At 36.8% G+C, this 23574-nt stretch overlaps 2 protein-coding genes across 4 annotated transcripts in view; one reads left to right on the forward strand and one right to left on the reverse strand.

Annotated features, from left to right (window-relative positions):
- Positions 1-22420, forward strand: TDO2 (tryptophan 2,3-dioxygenase). Of its 2 annotated transcripts, XR_008958656.1 has the most exons (13): positions 1-279; positions 502-607; positions 1913-2003; positions 4175-4245; positions 5588-5715; positions 7005-7191; positions 8473-8580; positions 11473-11584; positions 12843-12900; positions 14291-14370; positions 15205-15295; positions 17008-17273; positions 19208-22420. XR_008958656.1 is itself a non-coding variant. In XM_044384389.3 (12 exons), the coding sequence occupies exons 1-12, from the start codon at positions 245-247 to the stop codon at positions 17159-17161; spliced, it is 1221 nt and encodes a 406-aa protein (XP_044240324.1). In that variant the 5' UTR covers positions 1-244; the 3' UTR covers positions 17162-18759. The 2 variants fall into 2 exon arrangements, 1 of the variants encoding a protein (XP_044240324.1); XM_044384389.3 differs by lacking the exon at positions 19208-22420 and having other exon boundaries at positions 17008-18759.
- Positions 20178-23574, reverse strand: part of CTSO (cathepsin O) — a 23350-nt gene continuing 19953 nt past the window's right edge. The window contains exons 8-9 of one of the 2 annotated variants that reach the window (XR_008958657.1): positions 21618-21841; positions 20178-20785 (exon numbers count right to left, since the gene is read on the reverse strand). Coding sequence is in view for 1 of the 2 variants with exons in the window: in XM_026499538.4 (XP_026355323.2) it covers positions 21807-21841 (35 nt within the window). In the remaining variant the exon portion in view is untranslated. Of the gene's footprint in view, positions 21842-23574 lie in introns of both variants that reach the window. The other variant, XM_026499538.4, reaches the window with a different exon arrangement.

Genomic DNA, 23574 nt, shown 5'->3' on the forward strand with positions numbered 1-23574 from the left:
GGCAGAATACTCACTTTTTTAGCAAACAAACTGTCCCCAACACAGATCCTCTCCAAAGTTTACAGAGTTCAGCTTCTGTACCAATTGAAATGAGAGCCTATCTAAGAGCACACAGAGAGGGCTGATTGGCTGGTGCAGCGGGAGCAGGGTCTATAAAAGACAGCTGGAGAACATCTGGGAAGGTCAATGATCTCGTCCGTCCACAGTCAAACCTCAGCGCTTCGCAGACTGGTGCGGTCTCACCATGAGCGGGTGCCCATTTTTAGGAAACAACTTTGGGTGAGTATTTACCTCTATTTGAAGGATGGTCAGGCTCTTAGAAATGCCAAGTAAGATCACTTCAATTTCTGAGTTTCGAAAGCATTCACAATTGCCGTTCTTCTTCTCTTGTTAAAAATCTCCTTGAAAATCAGTTAGTGAGAGAATTTTGATCACTCTTATTATTAGTTGTCATGCTTTCTCAAGATTGCCTGTTTTTCTCCTCCCTTATTGCATCTGTAGATGTGCTTTTAAAAAATTATCCATAGAAGGCAATGATGAAGACAAATCACAAACCGGTGTGAATAGAGCCAGCAAAGGAGGACTTATCTACGGCAACTACCTGCATGTGAGTTGTAGAGTGCTTACAGTGCTTGGTTTCCATGGGTAGCTGCTAAATTCTGTGATGTGACATTTTCATGAATTGAGGTTTTTGTTTGGTTTGGTTTGGTTTGGTTTACTCAGTCACCAAAAAGTTTTCCAGACATAAAGACGCAAATGTATGCTTTTTCAACTTTTGTATCACAATTCAGGAGACTTCTAGACTCCTAGGCGAAAATTCACCTCTCTGACAGAGGGACGGTACAAGCAGAGTGCAGAATCTTGAGCTGAAGAGTGTAAATGATAAGATAAAGTAGATAACTGGCAGATATTGCACAACTTGTGTAAATAGCACATGGTCTCTATATCCCAGCCTAGATCATTGCAAATGGACCCAGAAAATATGTGTTTTTTAAATCCCTTGTCGTAAAGTAGAAATGTTGAAGACACATGTTTTCTTGAAACCATTAGTAAATGAAAAAGGAATATTACAAATGCAGTATTTGGAGATAATAAATATGGCCTGGTTGTCTTCTATAGTTTTTAAGAAGTGAAATGTTTAGAGCCGTTGACGTGTTCATGGATGGGTGTCTAGGGGTGAGCTGATAAAGAATGTTAAGATCTTCTTGGAATAGGCTCTTTGAGGAATAAAAGAGTAGAAGATAAACAGTGAGCTAAGTAAGTCACCAAGCTTTTATCATACTCCTCTCAAGAGTACAGAAGGGATATGACTTCTCATTGAGTGCAATAGTACTTGTTATTATAGCATCCTACCCAATATAAGTTCTTCTGAAAAGATAATGATGATAAAAATCATAAATTCAACTCATTCTTTATGATTAAGACTCATGCATTACTTAAAAGGCAATAGATTGCTTCCGGAGAATTTGGGAATTTGGGGATTTTTTTTTCAGTATTGTATTCTACTTCTTATTAAAATTGATAAAAAACAAGTTTTACAACTTCAAAATTAATCCTTTTTAAAAATCTTTTTTTAGCTTTATTGAAGTATAATGAATGTATAACATTGTGTTAATTTAAGGTATATGTTAATTTGACACACTTATATATTGCAAAATGATGACCACCATAACATTAGCTAACATCTGCATTGTATCACATAATTACCATTTCTTTTTTGTGGTGAGGACATTTAAGACCTAGTCTCTTAGCAACTTTCAAGAATATAATAGAATTCATTAACTATAATCACTATGCTATACATTAGATCCCCATTACTTATCCATCTTATAACTGGAAGTTTATAAAAAATTAGTCTGTCTTTCTTTCTTTCTTTCTTTCTTTCTTTCTTTTTTTTTCTTTTTGTTTCAAGTTGGAAAAGGTTTTGAATGCACAGGAACTTCAAAGTGAAATAAAAGGAAATAAAATCCATGATGAACATCTTTTTATCATAACTCATCAAGGTAAGTTGCACAGAAGATTGGGTAGAAACTATTTCACAGGCATTTCCCAACAATAATGAGGAAAGCTACAATTTTTGTAACTATAAAATGGTGAAAGATCAAGAAATCACCTCCCTTAGAAATGCTTGAGAATATTTTGTTGCCAGATAAATTCTCATAAGGCATCCCTCAAGAATTTATAACAGTCTTCATTATGTTACTTCACTGCTAACTGGATCAGGTAGGACTTTAGCTCTTTCTTAAATCCAGGGGAACTTTCTGTCTCTTGGAATTCACAAAGAATTGGCAAGATAAGCTGTTATTGTTTTTCAAGTTGGAACTTTAAAAAACTATTTTTAAGGGATGCCTGGGTGGCTCAGTTGGTTGAGCGACCAACTCTTGATTTCAGCTTAGGTCATGATCTCAGGGGTGTGGAATCAAGCCCCACATCGGGCTACTCACTGGGTGGGCAGTCTGCTGGAGATTCTCTCTTTCCCCCTTTCTCTGCCCCGCCCCCATGTAAAATAAATAAATAAATCTTAAAAAAAATAAAATGAACTATTTTCAAGAAATAGACACTCAAATTTATTGTGACTCCACATAATTGTGTATAGATCAGGCACTAAACAGAAATGTAAAATTTGTCTAAAGTGTGCCTTTATTCTCTCCAGACGTCTTACCACTGGGTGGTGGTTTTTAGGAATCCATGACTTCAGGAGTTTTGAAAGTCCGTGAACTCATTGAAATTATGTGCAAAATTTCATGAATATGTAATAAGGTCCATGACCCCAGAATATTAAGATTTACTCTAAGATTGTTGGTGACATAATAGTGTCCTCTGTCTGACCAGGTCCAATTATTCATACTAGTCTGTGTCCCACTTCTAGACATGTTTTCTTTCCCTACCAGTTCTTTGTGACTTTTCCTCAAATGGTTGTTTGCCTCAACTGGTTAAAATGGTCAACTCCTTAGAGTAAAAAAATAAAGATGGAAAATAATTGAGTTGATGTGTGACCTCTCCTTTATTCATGTTTACGTTTTTATTGGTGACTTGGCCCAAGACAAAAATCAATAGAAGAGGAATCATGGCAGGTTAGCACACATTGGACTCAGAAAATTGTTTAGAATCCCATCTCTACCACTATAAATTGTGTGACCTTGGTCAGGTTTTTTGACCAATAATTCTATTTCCCCATCTGTAAAATGGAGACAATTATATTATCTTCTTATTCCTAGAGTTCTTGTGAAGAGGAAATGAGCTAACGTGCATTGAGCACTTAGTCCAAGTATAGCACAAGACGAGCATCAATGAATGGGAGCTATCATGATTTGATAGGGAGACTGTCCTTCCATCCTTCAGTTATGACGTGTGGTCAGTGGGTCTTGGAAATAGCCACACAAAGTTAAACCTGAATAAAAAGATACAGAAACTGATAAATAAACATTTGATTTGCTCTTGGTCCAGATATGAAAATTAGATCCCTAGAAGTCTGCTTAAATGTAATTTAAAATTACAATTTGATCTCTATTTAGTACAGAAACATAGCCTTTAGCCATACAGTAGCACCAGATATCTCCAAGATTTTTGATACTCTATGCTCATCTAATGACTACACTGGCTATTTAGTTGATTTATTCGTAAAATGATCACCCAATGTTTATCTTACGCCAAGCACTGTGCTAGGTACTGAGGGAAGTAGATGAGTAGGATGAAGTTTTAGACTATTCACAAGCTTGTCCTCCCCGTAATATTCCAAGCCTCCATAAAACTAAATTTTCTCATATTCGTCAGGTTAGGGACTATTAATGTCTCGGTTTCTAGATAGAGGTGAGTATCACTTCTGCTTTCCCATACGCCTCCAGCTTCCACACAGGAAATTAGAATTAGATTAGGTGTTATATCTTAAAAGACCTAGACAATTTATTTGTTGAAAGAAATAAAAATAATAATAATGACTATATGCTTCAGCATATAGATTACATGGCTGGCACAGTAAAACATTCAATAAAAGACGGCTATTATAACATTATCACTATTTGTGTTTGTAACATAAATATAAGGCTATATTGGCATTTATTGTCTTAAAATTACATTTTATTTCTTTTTCAATGTGTTAACCTTGTCTTTCATGTAATTATGGTCAAAAAAGCTCCCATAACTTTGGAATTGACAATGATTTTTCTCATTACAGCTTATGAACTCTGGTTTAAGCAAATCCTCTGGGAATTAGATTCTGTTCGAGAGATCTTTCAGAATGGCCATGTGAGTTCTTATGTCACAATAGTGGATTTATACTTTTTTTTTGAGAATGTAGAATATTGTTAACTAGAAAAACTTACCATCGAATGATGGAATTATTACTTCATGGAAACATTTTAAAAACCCTTCCAAGTGGCTAAGAGTTTGGTCATACTTTCCCAGTGCCTCTGCTACCTCAGAGCTACACATTGCTTTAAGATTCCTTTCACATTTCAGTTTCGGGCCCTTGTTTAGAACTTGATTTATTTATTTATTTATTTATTTGCCCTTAAAGAAAGTTGTTGTTTAGGATAGTAGATTGCCAAGATTGCTAATATAAATCCTTTAACTAATAGGTACCAGAATTGTATTTCTTTCTTGTGTGTGTGTGTGTTTTCTTTAAAGATTTTATTTCTAATGATTTTTGCTATGGGAAGATAGAAACAATGATGAGGAAAGTGAAATAAGAAGAGAGAGGATGTAGGAAAAAAGTAGTAGAAGAAAGATCAAGAGGACACGTGGGTGGCACAGTCAATTAAGGGTCTGCTTTGACTCAGGTCAAGATCCCAGGGTCCTGGGATCGAGTCCCACATCGGGCCCCTTATTCAGTGGGAAGTCTGCTTCTCCCTCTCCCTCTCCCCTCCCCCCCTGCTCGTTTTCTCTTGCTCTTGCTCTCTCACTTTCTCAAATAAATTTTAAAAATCTTAAAGAAGAAGAAAGAAAAAGATAAAAGAGAGGAGGAGGAGGGGAATAGGGAGGGAAAGCCCCGGGAAGGATCAAGAGTGGGAGGAGAGCAGAGCAGAAGTCCAAATTGCACTTCCCCACCTTACACCTTCCTCCTGCTCCCAGGTGCCTTCTCCAAACAACGGACAACCTGGTTCCCCTGCCTCTGAGCCCCTGCTCCAGTTCAACCCTGCACACACAACACTCTTCATACACATGTGAATACAATTCCCATTTACATTAATGGCAGTTTTGGGGCCCTTGGTGAAGAACAGATTTATCCAGGTGTTGCTTAATCTTCACCCAGAAGTTTCCATGTTTCCTTGACCTTGATTTCTCTAAGCCAACTAAGAGAGAAATATACTTTGACATCAGTGGCCATTGTGTTCCAAAACCGACTTCTCACTTGCTTCCATATAATTTTCTATTTTCAAAGAAAGAGAAATGATTCCGATTTTGCAGACCATCTTTGCACACAACTTGGAGTGGCTATGAATTCAATACATACGTATGGCACATTTTAATTCCAATGTTCCTCTTTTACACAGAGAAAGTTAATGGGAGTACATTGCTGTTTATAGGCTCTTCTGTATCTTCTAGAAATTGGGATTGATTACTCGATGTTTCATTTCTGAACCGTCAGGTCAGGGATGAAAGGAACATGCTGAAGGTTGTTACTCGGATGCACCGGGTGGTGGTGATCCTGAAACTCCTGGTGCAGCAGTTTTCCGTCCTGGAAACCATGACAGCCTTGGACTTCAATGACTTCAGGTGTGGGGCCGTGGCTTTGTAGGAGGGCAGTGGCATTTTGCCCTTTCATTCCGGTGGGGTAAAGGGGAACGTGTGTGCTGTGTGCTGTGTAAGGAGCCTGTCCCACGGACACTGTGTCACTGCAAACACATGGGAGTCTTCATCACAAAGCATTTGAGAAGTTAGTAAAAATATGTCCTCACTCACTTTTGCATACGAACATAATAGGATCGATTACTTTGAAGTCATGGTTGTGCGCCCTGTTTTTATCTAAAAAGGATTTTACCCTTGATCTTAGCCAAAAGGCCGAGAAGCTATTAAAAAGAATTTTAGATGACTTATCAAAAAGGCTAACATGACTGACAGGATACATATAACTAAATATAAACAAATTCCAAACTAAAAATAAAAGAGAAACAAGAGTTGATGGGAAGCCTATCAGCAAAAGTTTCAGTTTAAGTTTTGGATTGAACTATAAATGTTAGCTCTGCATTTCCAGGCAGCCAAAGCCATATATATATATATTTTTTTTTTTTAAAAAAAAGCTTTTTTCATACCAAAATTGGAGAAGAGATTTCTTAAGAACATCTGGTGCATTTAGAGATGTAATAGGCATTGTCTCCAACATGTGTGACAGTCGAGGGGAAATGTAGTAAAATTCCTTTGTGGTGGTTTTAAAAAATTGAAGTCTTAAAGCCAATTAGATGAAGGAAGCTTAGAAGGATGTAAGAGTTTGGGTGGTCGTGGGGTGAGAGTCCTAACGTTTGTTTATTGCCGATTTTGTGCGAGGCAATATCTTATTTGTTTTACTGGTATCATCTCATTGGTGTTCATAATGATACTAGATAGTGAGATCCATGATGATATCCAAGAATATAAATTTTAGGAGGGATTGAATCTATAAAGAATCTTTTAGCACTATAGAATAAGAAATATCGCTCAACGTCCACGTGTCTTTATCTCAGGACAAAAACTAGTACACAAATACGTAAACATACACGTGTCTATACGTATGTGTGTGTATGTATATAAATAAGCACGTGCATATATGACAGTTCCCGGACTATATACACATTCCATCTTTAAACTGATTAATCGACAGCAACAATGACGTCTAGGTATCTCATTTTTCTTTCTTCATTAAGGTCAAATCACAGGTCCAGCTCTAGGCAGCTTTGTGTCCCTGTTCTTGGTGATATCTAAGGGAGTAAAACTGATGACCTCACACAATAGAAGAAATCATTACAGTGATTTACAATGTCAACCCCTCTCTTCTTTCTCTTCTCTTGCCTTCCTCCATTTATTCGTAGAGAGTATTTATCTCCAGCATCGGGCTTCCAGAGTTTGCAATTCCGACTCTTAGAAAACAAGATAGGTGTCCTTCAGAGTTTAAGGGTCCCTTACAACAGAAGACATTATCGTGATAACTTCAAAGGAGAAGATAATGAACTGCTGCTTAAGTCGGAGCAGGAGAAAACACTACTGCAGCTTGTGGAGGTATAAGCGCGAATATGATCTTTAAAGTCTAACTCCCCATGTCTTGTTAATTTAGCTTCTGGGAGATTAACATTTTAAAACTCAAGTGTTTCATCACATTCATTGTAAATAAGAACAGAAAGAATTTATAAAAATACTTAAGCTCAACTAATTAAAATATTTAAATTATAAAGAACTTCCTTGAAAATTTCAGAAATAGTTATATAATCAGCCATGTTAATATTTAATATCTTCATCTTATAAAACAATTCTTTTAAACAAGCCTACTAAACAACATGTAATTAGCTGAGTTTTAAGCTGAGTGTAGTGAATTATTCAGTGAGCTTTACTTCTTTAAAATATTCCATTATTGAACAGTTCCACAAGTTGTGTATTTTTCTCAATTAAACTAAATTACTAAGAGTATAGTCTTGAGAATTTGTTCCCTTCATATCTTAATTCCCTCCAGGTCTGTGAAAGGTCTTGAAGGATTACTGTTTCTTCATAAGTAAATTATTCAATAAAGACTATATGGTCTTGATTTCCTTCATAAGGATTTTTTTCCTTTGCAAATTAAAATTTTCTTGCACGGACTTACACTATGCACACTAATCCCCTTGGTATTGTAAATGTGGATTTAGGTTAATATATTGTACATAATGCCAAAAACAGCTCATAAGGATAGGAGGAGAAAGAATCACAAAGCTAATTTCAAGACCAAAAAATAGGTTAAATGAGAATCCACAGAGATGCATGAATTTTGTTTCATTTTTACATTAAAAAATCTTGTGTATGTTCACTGAACTGGAATTAAAGTAAATTAAAAAAAGTCTTGTGGACTCTTAAAATAATCGAGTAGTTAGTTGATTTCAGAGTTGCTAAGTATACCATGCTCCTACATTTAGAAGAGATCGTATCTTATGTGTGTAGTAATTCCTTCAGCTCCTAAGCCATAAGGTATTTTGAGAATAAACCAGAACACTTCATTCAAATAGCATTTAGATATGTTCATAGATTTATAGAACAAAGTTGGGATTTCTGTAATAATATATTTCTTAACAAACAAAGAGTCAGTATTATCAATATGATTGCTTTAAAGATTAAGAAGTGAAATATAATAAATGGCTATTCTTTAAATGAAGAAATTGAAGGGAAAGAAAATATTTATAAATAAAAACTTATGACATATGTTTCTCAAAATAAAGAGAATTTCCTGTTTCAAGTTCATAAATGTTAGGCACAATGTATTTTACATATTTTAAATGTTACAATTTATTTACTTAAAAAAAAATAATACTTCAGGCTTGGCTGGAAAGAACACCAGGTTTAGAACCACATGGATTTAACTTCTGGGGAAAGTTTGAAAACAACATTGTCAAGGGCCTGGAGGAAGAATTCATAAAAATTCAGGTATTTATGATGCCATAAGTAAATATAAGTTTATTATAGAAGAAGTATTGAGAATTTTATTTAACAAATCTCCAATTTTCTCTTAAACTTTCATTTTTCTTATATTCTTTTTCTTTCACAAATGTGTCTGAAAGAAATATATTACATAATTGATTTTATTTTATTTATGTACAATAAAATTAAGTTAGGATGTTCATTATAGACAAGATTTTGTTTTTGATAAATACATCAGATTAATAGACCTTTTTATTTCCATTGAAAATTTCTTATCATGATCAATTCTAGACAGAAGTAAGCTCTCAAAAGACCAGTCAACCAAATATATTTAACCAGATAATTTTCCCTGGGCTCATGTAAATTTGCAGGGCCCTTTCTATCGGCTCTCAGCTCAAATTTCTTTCATCTTAAGAAAAATATTGTCGATTCTTCATTTCCCATCCTCTCTTCATGACTACGTTGTTTGAAAGAATTGTTTTAGTTGTATATCTGGAGAGGCTGTATCAGGTAGTGCTTAAAGCAGGAACTTTGAAGTCACACTGCATGGGTTCAAGGCTCACCTTCACCTCTTAATGACTGACACTGAACTTCTGCTGTTACTTAACATCCCTTTGCTTCACTTTCACCAATGGTAAAATAGAAAACAAGAGTATCTTCCTTGTAGGACTATTATGAGCATTAAATTAGATGAATACCTGTAAGGTATTTAGAACATGGTTAGCGTAATTATTTCTTTATCTCTCATCTAACACTCAACCCAAACCAGTCTGTCTTCTTGTCCCATCATTCACAGATGGCCTCTAGGTATATAAATCCAATGGCCATTTTCTTTTTACTTTACCTCCTAGTGGCATTCAATAATGACTACTTATTCTTTCTTGAATATTTTTCCCCCTTGGATTTGGTATGACATTGTCTTCCTTTAATTCTCTGGCCCTTATTGTCTTGCTTTGTCCCCTTTACTGGCTCATTTTTCTTCTCAGACTGATAAGTGGTGGGATTTCACAATGCATTGGCTTAGACACTTTGTATTGTCTCTCTGTACTCTCACCACATGAACTCATTTATACCTACTGTTTCAATATCTACTTATATACCAATAACTCTCAGGCATTCATCTCCAGCATAGATAGCTCTTTAAATTTCAAATTACATATTTCATATCCTACTTTATAATTTCTTCCTGGTCCTCTCAAAAACATAATGATAAAACCAAACTTAGAAAATTTCTTCTTCCTTCCACTCTCATATCAACTTGGTCTACTACAAACTGAAGAAATTTTTCCCTTATAAACCATCTAGTTTGTCAAGTCTGAAATATACAATTGATCCTTGGTACCTCCCTCTTCCTTAATTGTTTCTTCAACTTATCACCAAATCCTACCAATTTCACCTTCTAAGTAGCTCTCAAGTCCCTCCATTTTATTTACCACCTTAATCAAATGCAAATTGCTCTTGTTTTTCACCTGGTCTCATAATTTCTCTCAACTATCCTACACTTCTCCCCAATATGACTCCATTCCAATTTATTTTGCATACTGCACTTTGAGCAATCTTCTCAAAATGCAGATCTGATCACATTTTGCTTTTGCATGAAAACTGTTTATGTCTCCTTATTGTTTCTAAAATAAAGATAAAAACCTTTAACACAGTCTTCAAGGTGATTCATGATCTCATGTGGCCCAGCCATATTGAATTTCTTTAAGATGAATTTGGTTCTTCAAATTTATCACCACAGAGTCTTTTTATATGTTATTCTTTGGGCTTAGAATATCCTTCCCCTGGTAACTCCTTCCATTCTTCAGGCTCAAGGAGAACTTCTTCAGAAAGATCTCCCCCGGGGCGCCTGGGTGGCGCAGTCTGCTGAGAGCCCGACTCTTGATTTTGGCTCAGGTTGTGACCTCAGGGTCCTGGGATGGGGCTCACTGCTCAGCAGGGAGTCTGCTTGAGATTCTTTCTCTCTCTCTCCCTCGGCCCCTCCAATCATGCACACACTCTCCCTCTTTTTTCTTTAAAATAAATAAATATATCTTAAAAAAAAAAAGATCTCCCCCCTACCTCCTGACTACTGTAGGTTATCATGGCATCCTCCTCCTGTTTTCTACTGTCCACGCTTGCAATGTAACATCTAGATGATTATTTGTTCAATGCCTTATTTCCACCAGTTGCTATACTGTGTGAAATCAGGAAACTCAGTTTTTGCTCACAATGTTATCTCTATCACCTTAGCATGACATTTACTAAATAAATGAATAATTAATTGACAATAATGTGCATACAAGTTCTCACCCCATGAGTGATTGTTCAGACAAACTGAAAATAATTGACTTAACCGATCTTTGCTTCTGCTCAATTGAGTTGTAAGTAAAGCATTTGTAGTAGGCAGAAGTGTAAGAATTTCCTTGAATGAATCAATAGATATCAAAGGAATAAATATCTGAGGGTGGAAAAGGTCTAAGAAATTATACTTACAGAATATAATACTGAATATGGAATTTTAATAGAGTTAATAGTTTTTCTGACTGAAAATTCTTAACTTTTCCTAAGTGGAATTACTTTACTTCCTTTTTTAAAAAATTGCTGTCTAAAATTAGATCATGATCAGCCACTTGCAGCTATCTCTGATTTTGCCCATCTAAGTCCATTTCTCATGATATTTATGAAAATAACATTCGAGATTAACAAATCACGCAAACTTAAAAGGATAGAACCAGTGAGTGTGAGGAAAACTCGTCTCATAAGCCATCATTTCCAAGTTGTATTATTAGATGATATGGTAACTATTCCAAGTACACCCTTTGTGCTTCTGGTGAGTCTATTACTTCTCAGAAGAGATGTTTTCTGAAGTAAGAATCTATCTCTCTTGGGGATATTGATGCAGTATCTTCCCCCAAGGCTAAGGAAGAGTCAGAGGAGAAAGAGGAACAAATGGCTGAATTTCAGAAACAAAAAGAGGTGTTACTCTCCTTATTTGATGAGAAGCGTCATGAACATCTCTATAGTAAAGGTGAGTATTTTATTCTAAGGGTCCTTTCTGCAGGATGTATGACTGCGCGATCAAAATATCAAACCTTACGTGGGGGAAATAAAATGAAAATTTCTATTGCACTCATCAAAACAAGAACTGGGTTAATTTTATCTGTTATAACCTTATGCGGTAAGTTTACATGCTCAATTTATTTCAAAGACATTAGTCAGAAGCTTTCATGATAGATATTCGACATGCAGGAGACCAGGAGAAATGGAACGCGATTTTGCAGTTTAGTTCACAGTGTAATAGGGATGGAAATGAAGACGAGCAGTTTAATTGTAAACAGCACAGTAGTGTAGAGCAGAGGAAGAAGTATTCTGAGGGCAAGGATGGCTTCACAGAGGAAACCAGTTTCCCAAGCAGACCAGGGAAAGCACATAGTCAGACTTTCTGGCATAATTAATGTTGGCTATTTATTTTCTGAAGCTCATTGACCAGTATCATCAATACCTTCATTATTTAACTCTTCTTTTGTATGTTTGAAATTTTTGTGTTCATTTGTACTTGACATTTTTATTACAAAGTACTTATAAATCTTTTGTAAATGAGAAGAGAGGTAAAAATTAATTTTTATAACATAGGTGCAAGGCATAGAAGCATATGAAATTAATATGAAATGCTACAAACTTTAAGGTAGTTCATCTCAGCTTTCTATAAAACTTCTGTAAAGAATAGCAAAATCTTGTTTTTCTGCAGATAGAGCAAAGCCTTTTAGTAGAGCACACATATGAGATTTTATATAATGGTTGTACTCCTTGATGCCAGGTGATTTTAAGTAATTTAAGCAATTTTAAGTGAATTAGAAAAAAAAACTACTTTCAAATGACCTTCGGGATGAATCATTTTTTTAAAGTTAGTCGTTATACTATTTGACTTAAAAATTTATTTTAGAATGGAACTTAAGTATTTTCTGTATCAAGTTTTCCTAACATGATACTTAAAGGTTTTAAAAATTTTAAATGCATAATTTATATTTTAAATGCAAATATATTATATAAAGTATGTATATAGAGAAAGTATATATATATATATTACATATATATTTGATGTGTGTGTGTATATATATATATATACATATATATATTAGCTTTTTAAAATCTAAGGAATAAAAAGTCTAAACTAAAACATTGTTTTCTAAAAACATATAAAACGTAATTACTTGAGGTGATGATGCCGAATGAATATGACTGTCCTAAATTCCTCATTAAATTGAAACTCGCTATGTGTCTTGCAGGTGAAAGACGACTGTCATACAGAGCACTTCAGGGGGCCTTGATGATATATTTTTACAGGTAAAAGCAAATTAGAAGACTAGAACAGAAGTTGAGGAGCGGGTACCGATAATATATCAGTTATAAAGCTTATAAATTGCAATCATAGTTTTAAAGTCGAAACTATCATAAAATGTGTTGCATCATTAAACAATGTTGTAGTTATTTTTGTTTTATGAAATTAAAAAAGTGGATAAAGTGAGAACACCTTTATAAACTGTTCTCTTTATTCTGCAATTTCAAGTAAAATTGTCCTCACTGTCTAAAGTGTGTGAGGTGTCCCTTAAGTGTCCACGTATTCCCACTCCATGTGTATGAAGGCCTCATCTTCATGTTTCATAAATTAAATGTGCAGAACAATGGAGAGCACACTAGCAAACATTAAAAACAAAACCAAAAACAATACCTCTGTTTACTGAACCTCTTAGTTGTATTTATTTGATTTTTGAATCTTCTCAAATTCCGGGGCCCCTGAGTGGCTCAATTGGTTAAGCATCTGCCTCTGGCTCAGGTCATGATCTCCGTGTCTTGGTAGCAAGCCCTGCATCAGGCTCCCTGCTCAGCCTCCCCCCCGCCAACTTGTGCTCTCTCTCTCTCTCTCAAATACATAAAATTTTTTAAAAAGTCTTCTCGAATTCATTTCTTCAGAAACATCAACAAAATGTTTTGACCCTTTTCCTAAACTCCTACTCAATGTATGCCACTCAGGTTTATGTATCTGAAGCAGAAAATGTACTGGGAGTGCATAGCTGAAGAAAGGGAAAAAATATGTATTGGAGGAAATAAAAAGCAGTTTTTGCTTTTGTGTTTTAATATCTTTGCCTAGAAGTTTTAATATCTTTTGCCTAGAAAAAGCTGGTGAATCTGAGGTAGGAATATGTCTACCTTTTTTTTTTTTATTTTAAAGATTTATTTATTTATTTGAGAGAGAGAGCAAGAGAGCATGCACGCACACACACACATGCATGCACGAGTTGCGGGGAGGGACAGAGGTAGAGAGAGAATTTCAAGCAGACTCCACGCCCAGTGTGGAGCCAGATGCAGGGCCTGATCTCAGGACCCTGAGCTCATGGCTTGAGCTGAAACCAAGAGTTGGACGCTTAACTGACTGAGCCGCCCAGGTGCCCCTATGTCTACCTTTTAATGAGAATCTATCTTAGGTGTGATTCTGGCTGGTTGCTTCACGTATATTACATGGAATATTCTAGACCCTTTAAACAAATGCTGTAAGCTGAGTAGTAGTATCCTCATTTTTGAGATGAAGAAACTGAGACTGGGAGAGTAATTCAGGTTTGCTTAAGAGGCAAAGTTAACATTTGTTTCCAGAGCCAACAGATTATAAAACTATGCCCTTCCAAACACACTGGATTTGCTTCATTGGATTTCTTTTTATTATTAATTTCTTCTTTAGGGAAGAGCCTAGATTCCAGGTGCCGTTTCAGTTGCTGACTTCTCTCATGGACATAGACACACTCATGACTAAATGGAGATGTAAGTCTCCCCACACCTTCCAACACCACCACCTCAACCCCAATAATCCTTCTCCCCCATCCTATTCCTTTACTCCTTTTCTCCATCTGTCTGCTCCCCTTCCTACTATCTTTTCTTTCCTCCTTTGTGTGTGAATGAGTTTTTTTGTTTGTTTGTTTTTGTTCTTGTTCTTGTTTTTTTAAAGTCAGCCCAACAATTATTCTCTCCCAGGGCCATTTACCCATCATACACTGTAAGCACAGTGCCTAGTGCCCAGACTACCTTTGGGGGCCCATAAAAACGTTTTATTTAATAATCAGAAGAAAAAATTAACTTTAGGTTAAATAGAATGTCTTAATATATAACCATAACTGATTCATCTTTATGCCAATACAATTTCAAAATATAATTTATATATCTATGTGTGTGTCTGTGTCTGTGTATATATATATATATATATATACACACATATATATGTGTGTGTGTGTGTGTGTGTGTGTATATATATATATATTTCTTTTTTTTTTTCTTCAAATAGAGGAAGGGACCCATGAAGGCAAAAGTGGTGAGGGTTCGTGAAAAGACATAATGCGGCCCTACTCTTCCCCTATTGCGTTCACAGGCTAGTCCATCATTAGGTTGGATGGAGTCACTTGCATACAGCCTGAACCAAGTGGGGTGCCAGGCAACCTACTGGTCTCATCTGGCTCTCACATGCAAACCTTCCATATGGCTAAGTGATAAGGTGTGAACATTTTCTCAGAAGCAATAATCATTACCAACCCTTAGTTTTTAGAAAATTGTAGAACTAATGGCAGAAAAATATCCATGGAGTTCATTTGTGTGTTTGCCTAGATAACCATGTGTGCATGGTGCACAGAATGCTGGGCAGCAAAGCTGGCACTGGTGGGTCGTCTGGCTATCAGTACCTGCGCTCAACAGTGAGGTAAGACGGGGGAAATTCACCTGTTTTTCTTGCTGAAAGTCACTGATTCTTGGTTTCTCTATATACATGTGCGTTACCTAGGAAATGTGATTTATACTTGCTCCAATCCGAACTGCTGAAACACATTGATACTAGTTAGATTAAGGTACTCCTATTACAGAGGTCATCGTAAAATCCTTAGTTCTGGTGCTTCATCATTTTGATCCTGAGATGAAATGAGCATGATACCTGTGGTCGCACGACCTGTGAGGGTATGAGGGAGTTCATCCAGGTAGGAATATTTTCAACACATTCTGGCTCCAGTTTGAACTAGATTCAAACAGTTGTCATTCATTCCACTAATGTCCTCTTGCCCAGGTGAATGACAACAGCTGAAAAAGTTTCTTGCTTCCTGGTATGACTCTATTTTATAAAAACTACTTCCATCCACTCTAGAGAGTGCCCAGAGAGTGTTTACAAGGAGAGGGTCAGCATTTATCTAGCACTTAAAACATGCTAGAGAGATTTATAGGACATTTGTGTTCTTAATTTATTTAATGTTCCCAACATTATGATGGACATAGAGAGAAATACACACATATGGAAACAGGGAAACTTACAAGGCCCCTCGGGAAGGGAGAATCAGCTCAAGAACAAATTACAGACTCACACTTAGTCTCCAAAATTCTTCATATTGTACATGGTTTTGATCCCTATTCTTACTACTAGATTGACAGTTACAAGACACACAGGTTCAATTTTTCATCCTTTTTATGAATTTTCATTTTCCCTAGGAACAAACTCTAGACTAAGCAATTTATAAAATTTATTGGTTTGAATTTTCACAGTCGTCACATATTTTCTCTTTCCCTGGGGATAAATTCTGTAAGCATGAAATGGTAAATGATTGTACCACATGGACCTACACATCGGTGATGGTGGGAATAATGAACGCACCCGGCATTTCTAGTGTGCCGTTATCTCATGAAGACTTCGCAAAGGCCTGGTCAGAGGAAGGGGTTGTAGTTTTTATTTTATAGAATTAGGAACCAAGGCACTGAGGTTTAGACAACTTGTCCAATTTCAACATGAGTTGCAAGTTGCAGAGCAGAATTTGAACTCTCATTCGACCTCAAGGCAAATGCTCTTCCACTATAAAACTGCAAGAGTTAAAACAGTTGACTAACACACACAAGAGTGATTGTAAATGTTAAAGCCACATTATAGACATTTACTACAAATCAAAGTTGGCATTTCAATTTATTAATCCATCCATGTCAGTTACTTGACAGCTACTTTTCAAGTAGGAAATATTTTTTAATGAACAACTAAGAATTTTGTATGCTTTAATTCTTTTTTAAATTTTGCATACCGTCCTTTAAAAGTCAGAAACAAGAACACATCCTTATCTTTATGAAGGCAGCATGACAATCATAAGACTTGGGTTTTGATCTGAACCGGCCTGGTCAGGATCAATGAAACACATAATACTGTTTTATGGGCATGAACTTTGGATATGGAATGAAAAAGAGGTGATCTTAATGCTTATATTCCTGAACTCCTTAATATTACATATATAATATGCACAAAATATAATACATAATGTATAACGAAGCATAATATTAAATACTAATTACGGCAAAAAATCATTGAAAAATGAAATGTTTTGAAGGAAAATTTAAAATATTTCATGTCAATAAATCTACACCATTGGTATATTTGTGTTTTTCCAGTGACAGGTACAAGGTATTTGTAGATCTATTTAATCTTTCCACGTATCTGGTTCCCCGACACTGGATACCGAAGATGAACCCAATTATTCATAAGTTCCTCTACACGGCTGAATATTGTGACAGCTCTTACTTCAGCAGTGATGAATCGGATTAAAATCATCTGTAAAAATATGAAGACATCGATTTCTCAGCCTGTGTTTTTTAAAATTTTCTATGAATTTTCATGATACACAAAGAGTCCTACTGTAATATATGTATATACATAGGTAAGTTCTGTGGTGCTCTGACTCAATCCTGTAAATAATTTTATGAACTCATTTTTGTGATAAGACTAAACATTAAGATAAGAAATTAATTCAATTGAATTGTAACATTGTACATAGAAGATTTTCCTATTAAAAACTCAGTGTCTCCTGATGCTTACCTCAATATAACCATGTAACACAATCATTATCTCATTTCATACTTTAATGAGCTTGTAAACTTCAGCTATTTCAAATAGTTTATGTAATAAAAGGTGTCATTCTGTATGAAGACTTATACAATCAAAAAATTTAAGAAATAATAAGAACTAGTCTCTTTTCCATATATTGTTTTGGAAACATTGCTTGTATTTATCGGAACTCTTGATGACCAATGACAGAAATCCACCTGAAGTTTGCCTAGAAGGAACTTGCTAGACAATTCCACTAGCTCGAAGAATCGAGAGGAGCCTGGGGATGGATCCAGTTCCTGGAGTACTATATTCCTGGAACACTTTGAGGATCCTTTGCGTCTCATCTCTTCTTTTCTGTAGGAGTTGGCTGTATTCTTCCCTGCTGTAGGCCAGCTCCTTCCTCAGGCAAGGGCCCAGCTTCCAGCACCTCTGGACCAGAAAGGCAAAGCTGTTCTTCCCAGCTTTGGGAGGCAGTCAATGCAGGATTGAAGTTGGAAAGAGTGATAGTTCCCTCAATTGAAGAATGTTGTTTCCAGAAGAGAGGAGGAGAAAACACACGAAACAATGATTTACTTCATTTCTAATAACAAACATTAGATTAAGAGAGTTTAGACCAGACAGAAGTTTTATTCTTCTTTTTCTAGATTGGCCTGGATATTGGCAATTCTTAAATTTCTTTTAGGAAGGGAGTGCAAAATAGTATCAGAGGAATCCAAGTGTATACCAACCTTGACCTAGGGTGATTATCTATAAGCAAGCAGCAAGTTCTTGATAGAATTGAAATAATCTTTGGTCTCAGTTATAAGTTTTTTCCTGTAAGGATCATGTTGTCTAGTTTGTCTCTAGACAGACAATTTCATATAATTGCTTTTACCTATAAGGCCTGTGTGTGCGTGTGTGTGTGCACGTGCACAGGTACAGAATGCCTGAGAGTGGCTAAGCTGACAAATACAGACACAGGTAACATGGTGGCTTAAGGCAATGGCTTTGAAATCAGCAAGCATGGGAACAAATTGTGGCCCTCCCATTTAATAACCATCTATTCTGGTACAAATTCCAGTTTAAGCCTCAGGTTACTATCTATATCATGGGGATAAAAATACTTATCTCAAGGGGCATTTGGATGGTTCAGTCAGTTAAGCATCTGACTTTGGCTCAGGTCATGATCTCATGGTTCTGGGATTGAGCCCTGTGTCCGGCTCCCTACTCAGCGGGGAGTCGGCGTGTCCCTCTCCCTCTGCTTTTGCCCCTTCCTCAGCTCCTGCCTCTCTCTGTCTCTTTTTCAAATAAATAAATAAATAAAATATTTTTAAAAATACTTATCTCAATCTTTGCTCTTCTCATGAAGTAATGAAAAAAATATGCTCTGTCAGCAAGATGCCTTGGAATCTTAGAATAAATGCTATTCGTCAAGGTTTATTCTTTTAACAGACTTAATGATTTGATTTAACTCTTATTTTTATTTCTTGGTGTGACTAAACTAGGTAGTAAGAGTTTTTTTTCAAGGGATATATCAGTAATTCTTAATATAAAAGTCAAAACAATTTGTAATGCCGGTTTCTACCCTTGCCCCCATTCAAACTTGCTTCTAGCGCTAATCATCCCTTTTAAATTATAATTCTTAAATAAGTCATGAAGTCTGTGTAAGGTTGCCTAATTTAGTATTCACTTTGAGATCTTTGTGAAATCACACCCAGGAACACCTTGATGATCTTTGTTATGACTCCTAATTATTACATGAAAATTTCATTGCTTTCCCTTTAGCCCCACTGGGTGAACTTCAAGGAGTTTTACTACGGCTGGAGCACAGCATATGTCCTTATAGAACAGCAGAGATGGAGGCAAGAAGGTAGAAAAGAGGCTTCTTCGTGAAAGGTCATTTAAAAGAGTTGGTATATTATCTTTTAGGCATCGGGGAACTCCCAAATGGTTTAAAGCAGGGAAATCACATAATGTTGTCTTACAGAAATGCAAATCCAGGGGACACATAGTAAATGGATGATAATAACATCCATCAGAATCACCTTATAAAAATTAAGTGTTCCGGGGAGCCTGGGTGGCTCGGTCGGTTGATTGGCTGACTCTTGGTTTCAGCTCAGATCATGAATGATCTCATGAGTCCTGGGATCGAGCTCTGTGTTGGGCTCCACACTCAGCAGGGAGGGCTCTCGAAAGAAAGAAAGAAAGAAAGAAAGAAAGAAAGAAAGAAAGAAAGAAAGAAAGAAAGAAGAAAGAAAGTGTTTAATAAATTCTCAAGTGGCTTCTGGTTTGGGGACTATACTTTGAGAGCCTCTGTATTAGGGGACATAGGGTTTAGTGACCACTGACTAGTGGAGCTGAGACATAACTAAAGAACATGCATCTAGAAAAGGAGGGTAGAAACAGAGGGAAAGTAGGTGATCAAGTAATGGGTTACTAAGGTGTAGTCGACCTGATTCAATAACATTGCCCTCACTTTTATTGACTGGGTGATTACATAATGTTGATGTTGTTAACCAAAATAGAGACCCTAGGAGGTATGGAAGTTTTTTGGTTTTTTTTTTGTTTTCTTTTTTTAGAAGGAGGGAAGGGGGGTAATTTTGTAGACACTGAGGTTCAGGTGTCTATGGAGAAAACCATACGTCTATGAACATATGGATTTGGAGCTGAGAAAACGCTTATGTGAATGTAAGCACATTAACACTGTTCACAAGATGTAGGTCATGCACTTATCAAGAGTCTTCTTCAACCAAAGTCAAATATAGCTTGTTTTATTATAAATGTCATCGACATCTGCAACAGCTGAGAAGTATTAATCATTTTGTAATTTAACAAGTCTTTAACATTTGAAAAAGAGTATCAGAAAAGCACTTATACTGTATAGGAATCAGTAAATAAATACAAGCTAGAACGACCAGAACACAGTTCCCTTCTGACATATTTGGATAATTAAAATATCAATCAGAATATCAATATTTTTCTTCCTAGAACATTTCTAAACCTGAGTCAACATGTATTCTTTTGAGATTGCTTCTGGTTGTTGTAAAACACAGAAATACAGTGTTTTGTTTTTGATTTTCATTTTCTAATAAAGGGGATGGGTGCCTAAAGGTCAAGAGTGAGAGGAAAAATGGGATGGCTGTTAGTGGTGCTGTTACATTTAAAATTTTGGTTTTGTTAAGCTATTCTACATTAGAAAGCAACCATAAGTTTCAGAGAAGAAATGTTTACGTATGCCACATTTGACATGATTCTTATATTAATCCACTGAATACTTGTATTTATTGTACTTATATTTAATCAGAAGATCAGCTCTTCTGCTCCGAGCTTCTTATACTGCCGCACACCCACACATAATGACTTCTGCAAGAGAAAACATTGGCATCAAGACCTGAAACCAGGTAGGAGCCGAAGGGATGCACAAAAATGTGGTTGGAATGGGAGTCTGGGAAAAGTAAGCAGAAAAGTGGGAAAACAGTCTGGGAAAGTCAGTTTGGCTGATACCCCAGATTGATAGGATTGGGCTTTGAAAGGAGTGGTGCCTAGGAATGAGGGGAGGAACAGCAAGGTAAGATCCTGATTTGATAAAGGCTTGGAGGCAAATGGAGCCAAATAAATGGTTATAAAATAGAAATGGGAAGTGAAAAATGAAGACTTCCTTAGCCAGGGAAGCCGAGCCACCCGGAACAGTTAGAAGCGTCACAGCAAAGAACAGGAGAAAGAGAGTGGGAGAAAGCATTGCTCCTCAATACACGGAGAACAAAGGAAGAAATAAAACCCTACTGGAAGCCTGTTGAAGATGAAAATTTCCAAACGGCAGTTTGTCTCTCAGGCAATGCTACTGGAGTTTTTCCTACGACATAGTTGCCATATTGGTCCTTTAATTTCAATCGATATCTCTTAAAAAATGAAGTCCTTTTGTTTCTTTCTGTATGACCTTTCTACTATTCGAGGGGTAAACACCTTTTGTGGAGGTAAAGCAATTGGCATTTCAAAATCCTTATGAAATTCCATCTCCGAGGGCTGTGAATATAATTGTGAGAAGCACACCTCATTTTAGGCTGACTAGTTTTGTATACAAATGTTAGCTAAGGCTGGTGACTATATTCTACAGAGGAAAAGAAATTCTTATCCCTTCTTTAATCCTACTAGAAGTATATCATTAAAGACAAGCAAACACAAACAACTATCAAACCAGATAAAAGCCTCTTCAACTTGAAGAGATTCCCGAAGTGACCTTCATCCCAGAGTTAAGAAACTTTCAGATTCCTCCCAGGCCACGGAGCTGGTGGCCTGACGGCGAACAACGCTGAGAATGAAGTTCTTTGCTATGTCTCATTATGAACCTTCAGTTTTGTCTTTGTCCCTTGATGTGCCCAGCATATCACACAAATACAGCAGAAACAGAATCTGCAATACCTAGAGAAAAAGAAATTATTAGCGTTAGTCTATTTCCTTCAAAAAAAATAATGTAATGTGGGGCGCCTGAGTGGCTCAGGCTTTAAGCGTCTGCCTTCAGCTCAGGTCATGATCCCAGGGTCCTGGGATCCAGCCCAGCATGGGGCTCCCTGCTGGGCAGGATGTCTGCTTCTCCCTCTCACATTCCCCTTGCTTGTGCTTGCTCTCTCGTTATCTCTGTCAAATAAATAAATAAAATCTTTTAAAAAAATAAAAAATAATGTAATGCTTATAGCTATCTGTCAGTGTAAACATGGCAACTTCAAAAACAGATATTAGAAGAGAGGACTAATATTTCTGTTTTAAGAAATTTCAGAGGCACCTGGGTGGCTCAGTCAGTCAAGGAACCCACTCGGTTTCGGCTTAGGTCATGATCTCAGGGTTGTGAGATTGAGCCCTGCCTAGGGCTCTATGCTCAGTGTGGAGTCGCTTGTCCCTCTCCCTCCCCTTTAGCTCCTCCCCCCACTAGTACTGTGCTCTTTCCCTCTCTCTCTCTGTAAAATAAATAAATAAAAATTTTTTAAAAGAAACTACGAAAAACCCCAAATGACTTATTATCTAAATAGATGAATGTATCTGAAATCTTTATGGCACTCATATATATTGCTTGTAGGAATACAACAATTTATAGGATTGTTTGTTTTAAATACCATTTGAGACTTCAAACTCTTCAAGATCTGAACTTCAGCAAAATTTAAGTAAATCACAACTGTGCTATGCTTTCTTAGCACACAAGACCACAGGACTCAGTATCATGGTGAAAGCAATAAATAGTCCATTTGAAGGCTGGATTTCATTATAATTAGCTATGTCTTTAAAATCTCCTGGGGCCATGGGAGCTATCTGTGTTACACCATCCTTCGTAAGAGAACCTTGAGCATCATGAGGTGTGTAACTTTCAGGAAATACTCATTTTCAGGACGGATTTGGATCCCTGCTTCATTACTCAGCAGGCAGGCATGTGGAGGTTCACACTAGAACAGGAGAGCAGACACTGTTTCAACTCACCCTAGCAGCTGGGGGCTGCAGAAGAGGTGGTGGGGGGAGGATACAGAGTCATAATGGAGGCCACGTGTGAGCGAGCGTCTGAATTATGTTTTTGCAACTCTTGCCAGAGCCTTGAAAAAGCCACCCTCCTGCTCAGACCCAAGAACCAGCACTTTGGCAGTTAGAGGTAACTGAGGTTTACTGGCAGAGGCGCGATGGACGGCAGCGGAAATTTAACCGCAAGTTCCAACAACGGAAAAGCCCCCAGGATGGGAAAAAGTGGAGGCCTGATTGGTTTGCTAGTGCTCTGGCGGGAAGACTTCTGTGATGTTCACGCTCCTTCATAAGTAATTTAAGAAAAATATTTTATTGGGGTGATAGAACAGAACACTGATTAACTCTCATGGATCCTACTTTATGGAACCATTGGCTGAATCGAAATATAAGCTCTCAGACTTCTTTTTTTTTTTTTTTTAAGGTTTTATTTATTTGTTTGTCAGAGAGAGAGAGAGAATGAGCAGGAGCAGGGAGAGGGGCAGAAGGAGAGGGAGCGTCGGATTCCCCGCTGAGCAGGGAGCCTGATGGGGAGTTCGATCCCAGGACCCTGGGATCATGACCTGAGCTGAAGGCAGATGCTTCGCCAACTGAGCCACCCAGGTGGCTCAAACTGTAACTCTCTTTTCTCAGTCTCACTCTCTGGAGGGTTC

The sequence above is a fragment of the Ursus arctos genome, unplaced genomic scaffold (assembly GCF_023065955.2).
Source record: "Ursus arctos isolate Adak ecotype North America unplaced genomic scaffold, UrsArc2.0 scaffold_11, whole genome shotgun sequence".
NCBI classification, from domain to species: domain Eukaryota; kingdom Metazoa; phylum Chordata; class Mammalia; order Carnivora; family Ursidae; genus Ursus; species Ursus arctos.

Excerpts from the sequence above, each read along its gene's own strand:
- TDO2 (XM_044384389.3), top strand. The coding sequence starts at position 245 with ATGAGCGGGTGCCCATTTTTAGGAAACAACTTTGG. Across the intron at positions 8,581-11,472 it reads AAGAATTCATAAAAATTCAG|GCTAAGGAAGAGTCAGAGGA; the intron begins GTATTTATGATG and ends TCTTCCCCCAAG. Across the intron at positions 12,901-14,290 it reads TTGATGATATATTTTTACAG|GGAAGAGCCTAGATTCCAGG; the intron begins GTAAAAGCAAAT and ends TTTCTTCTTTAG.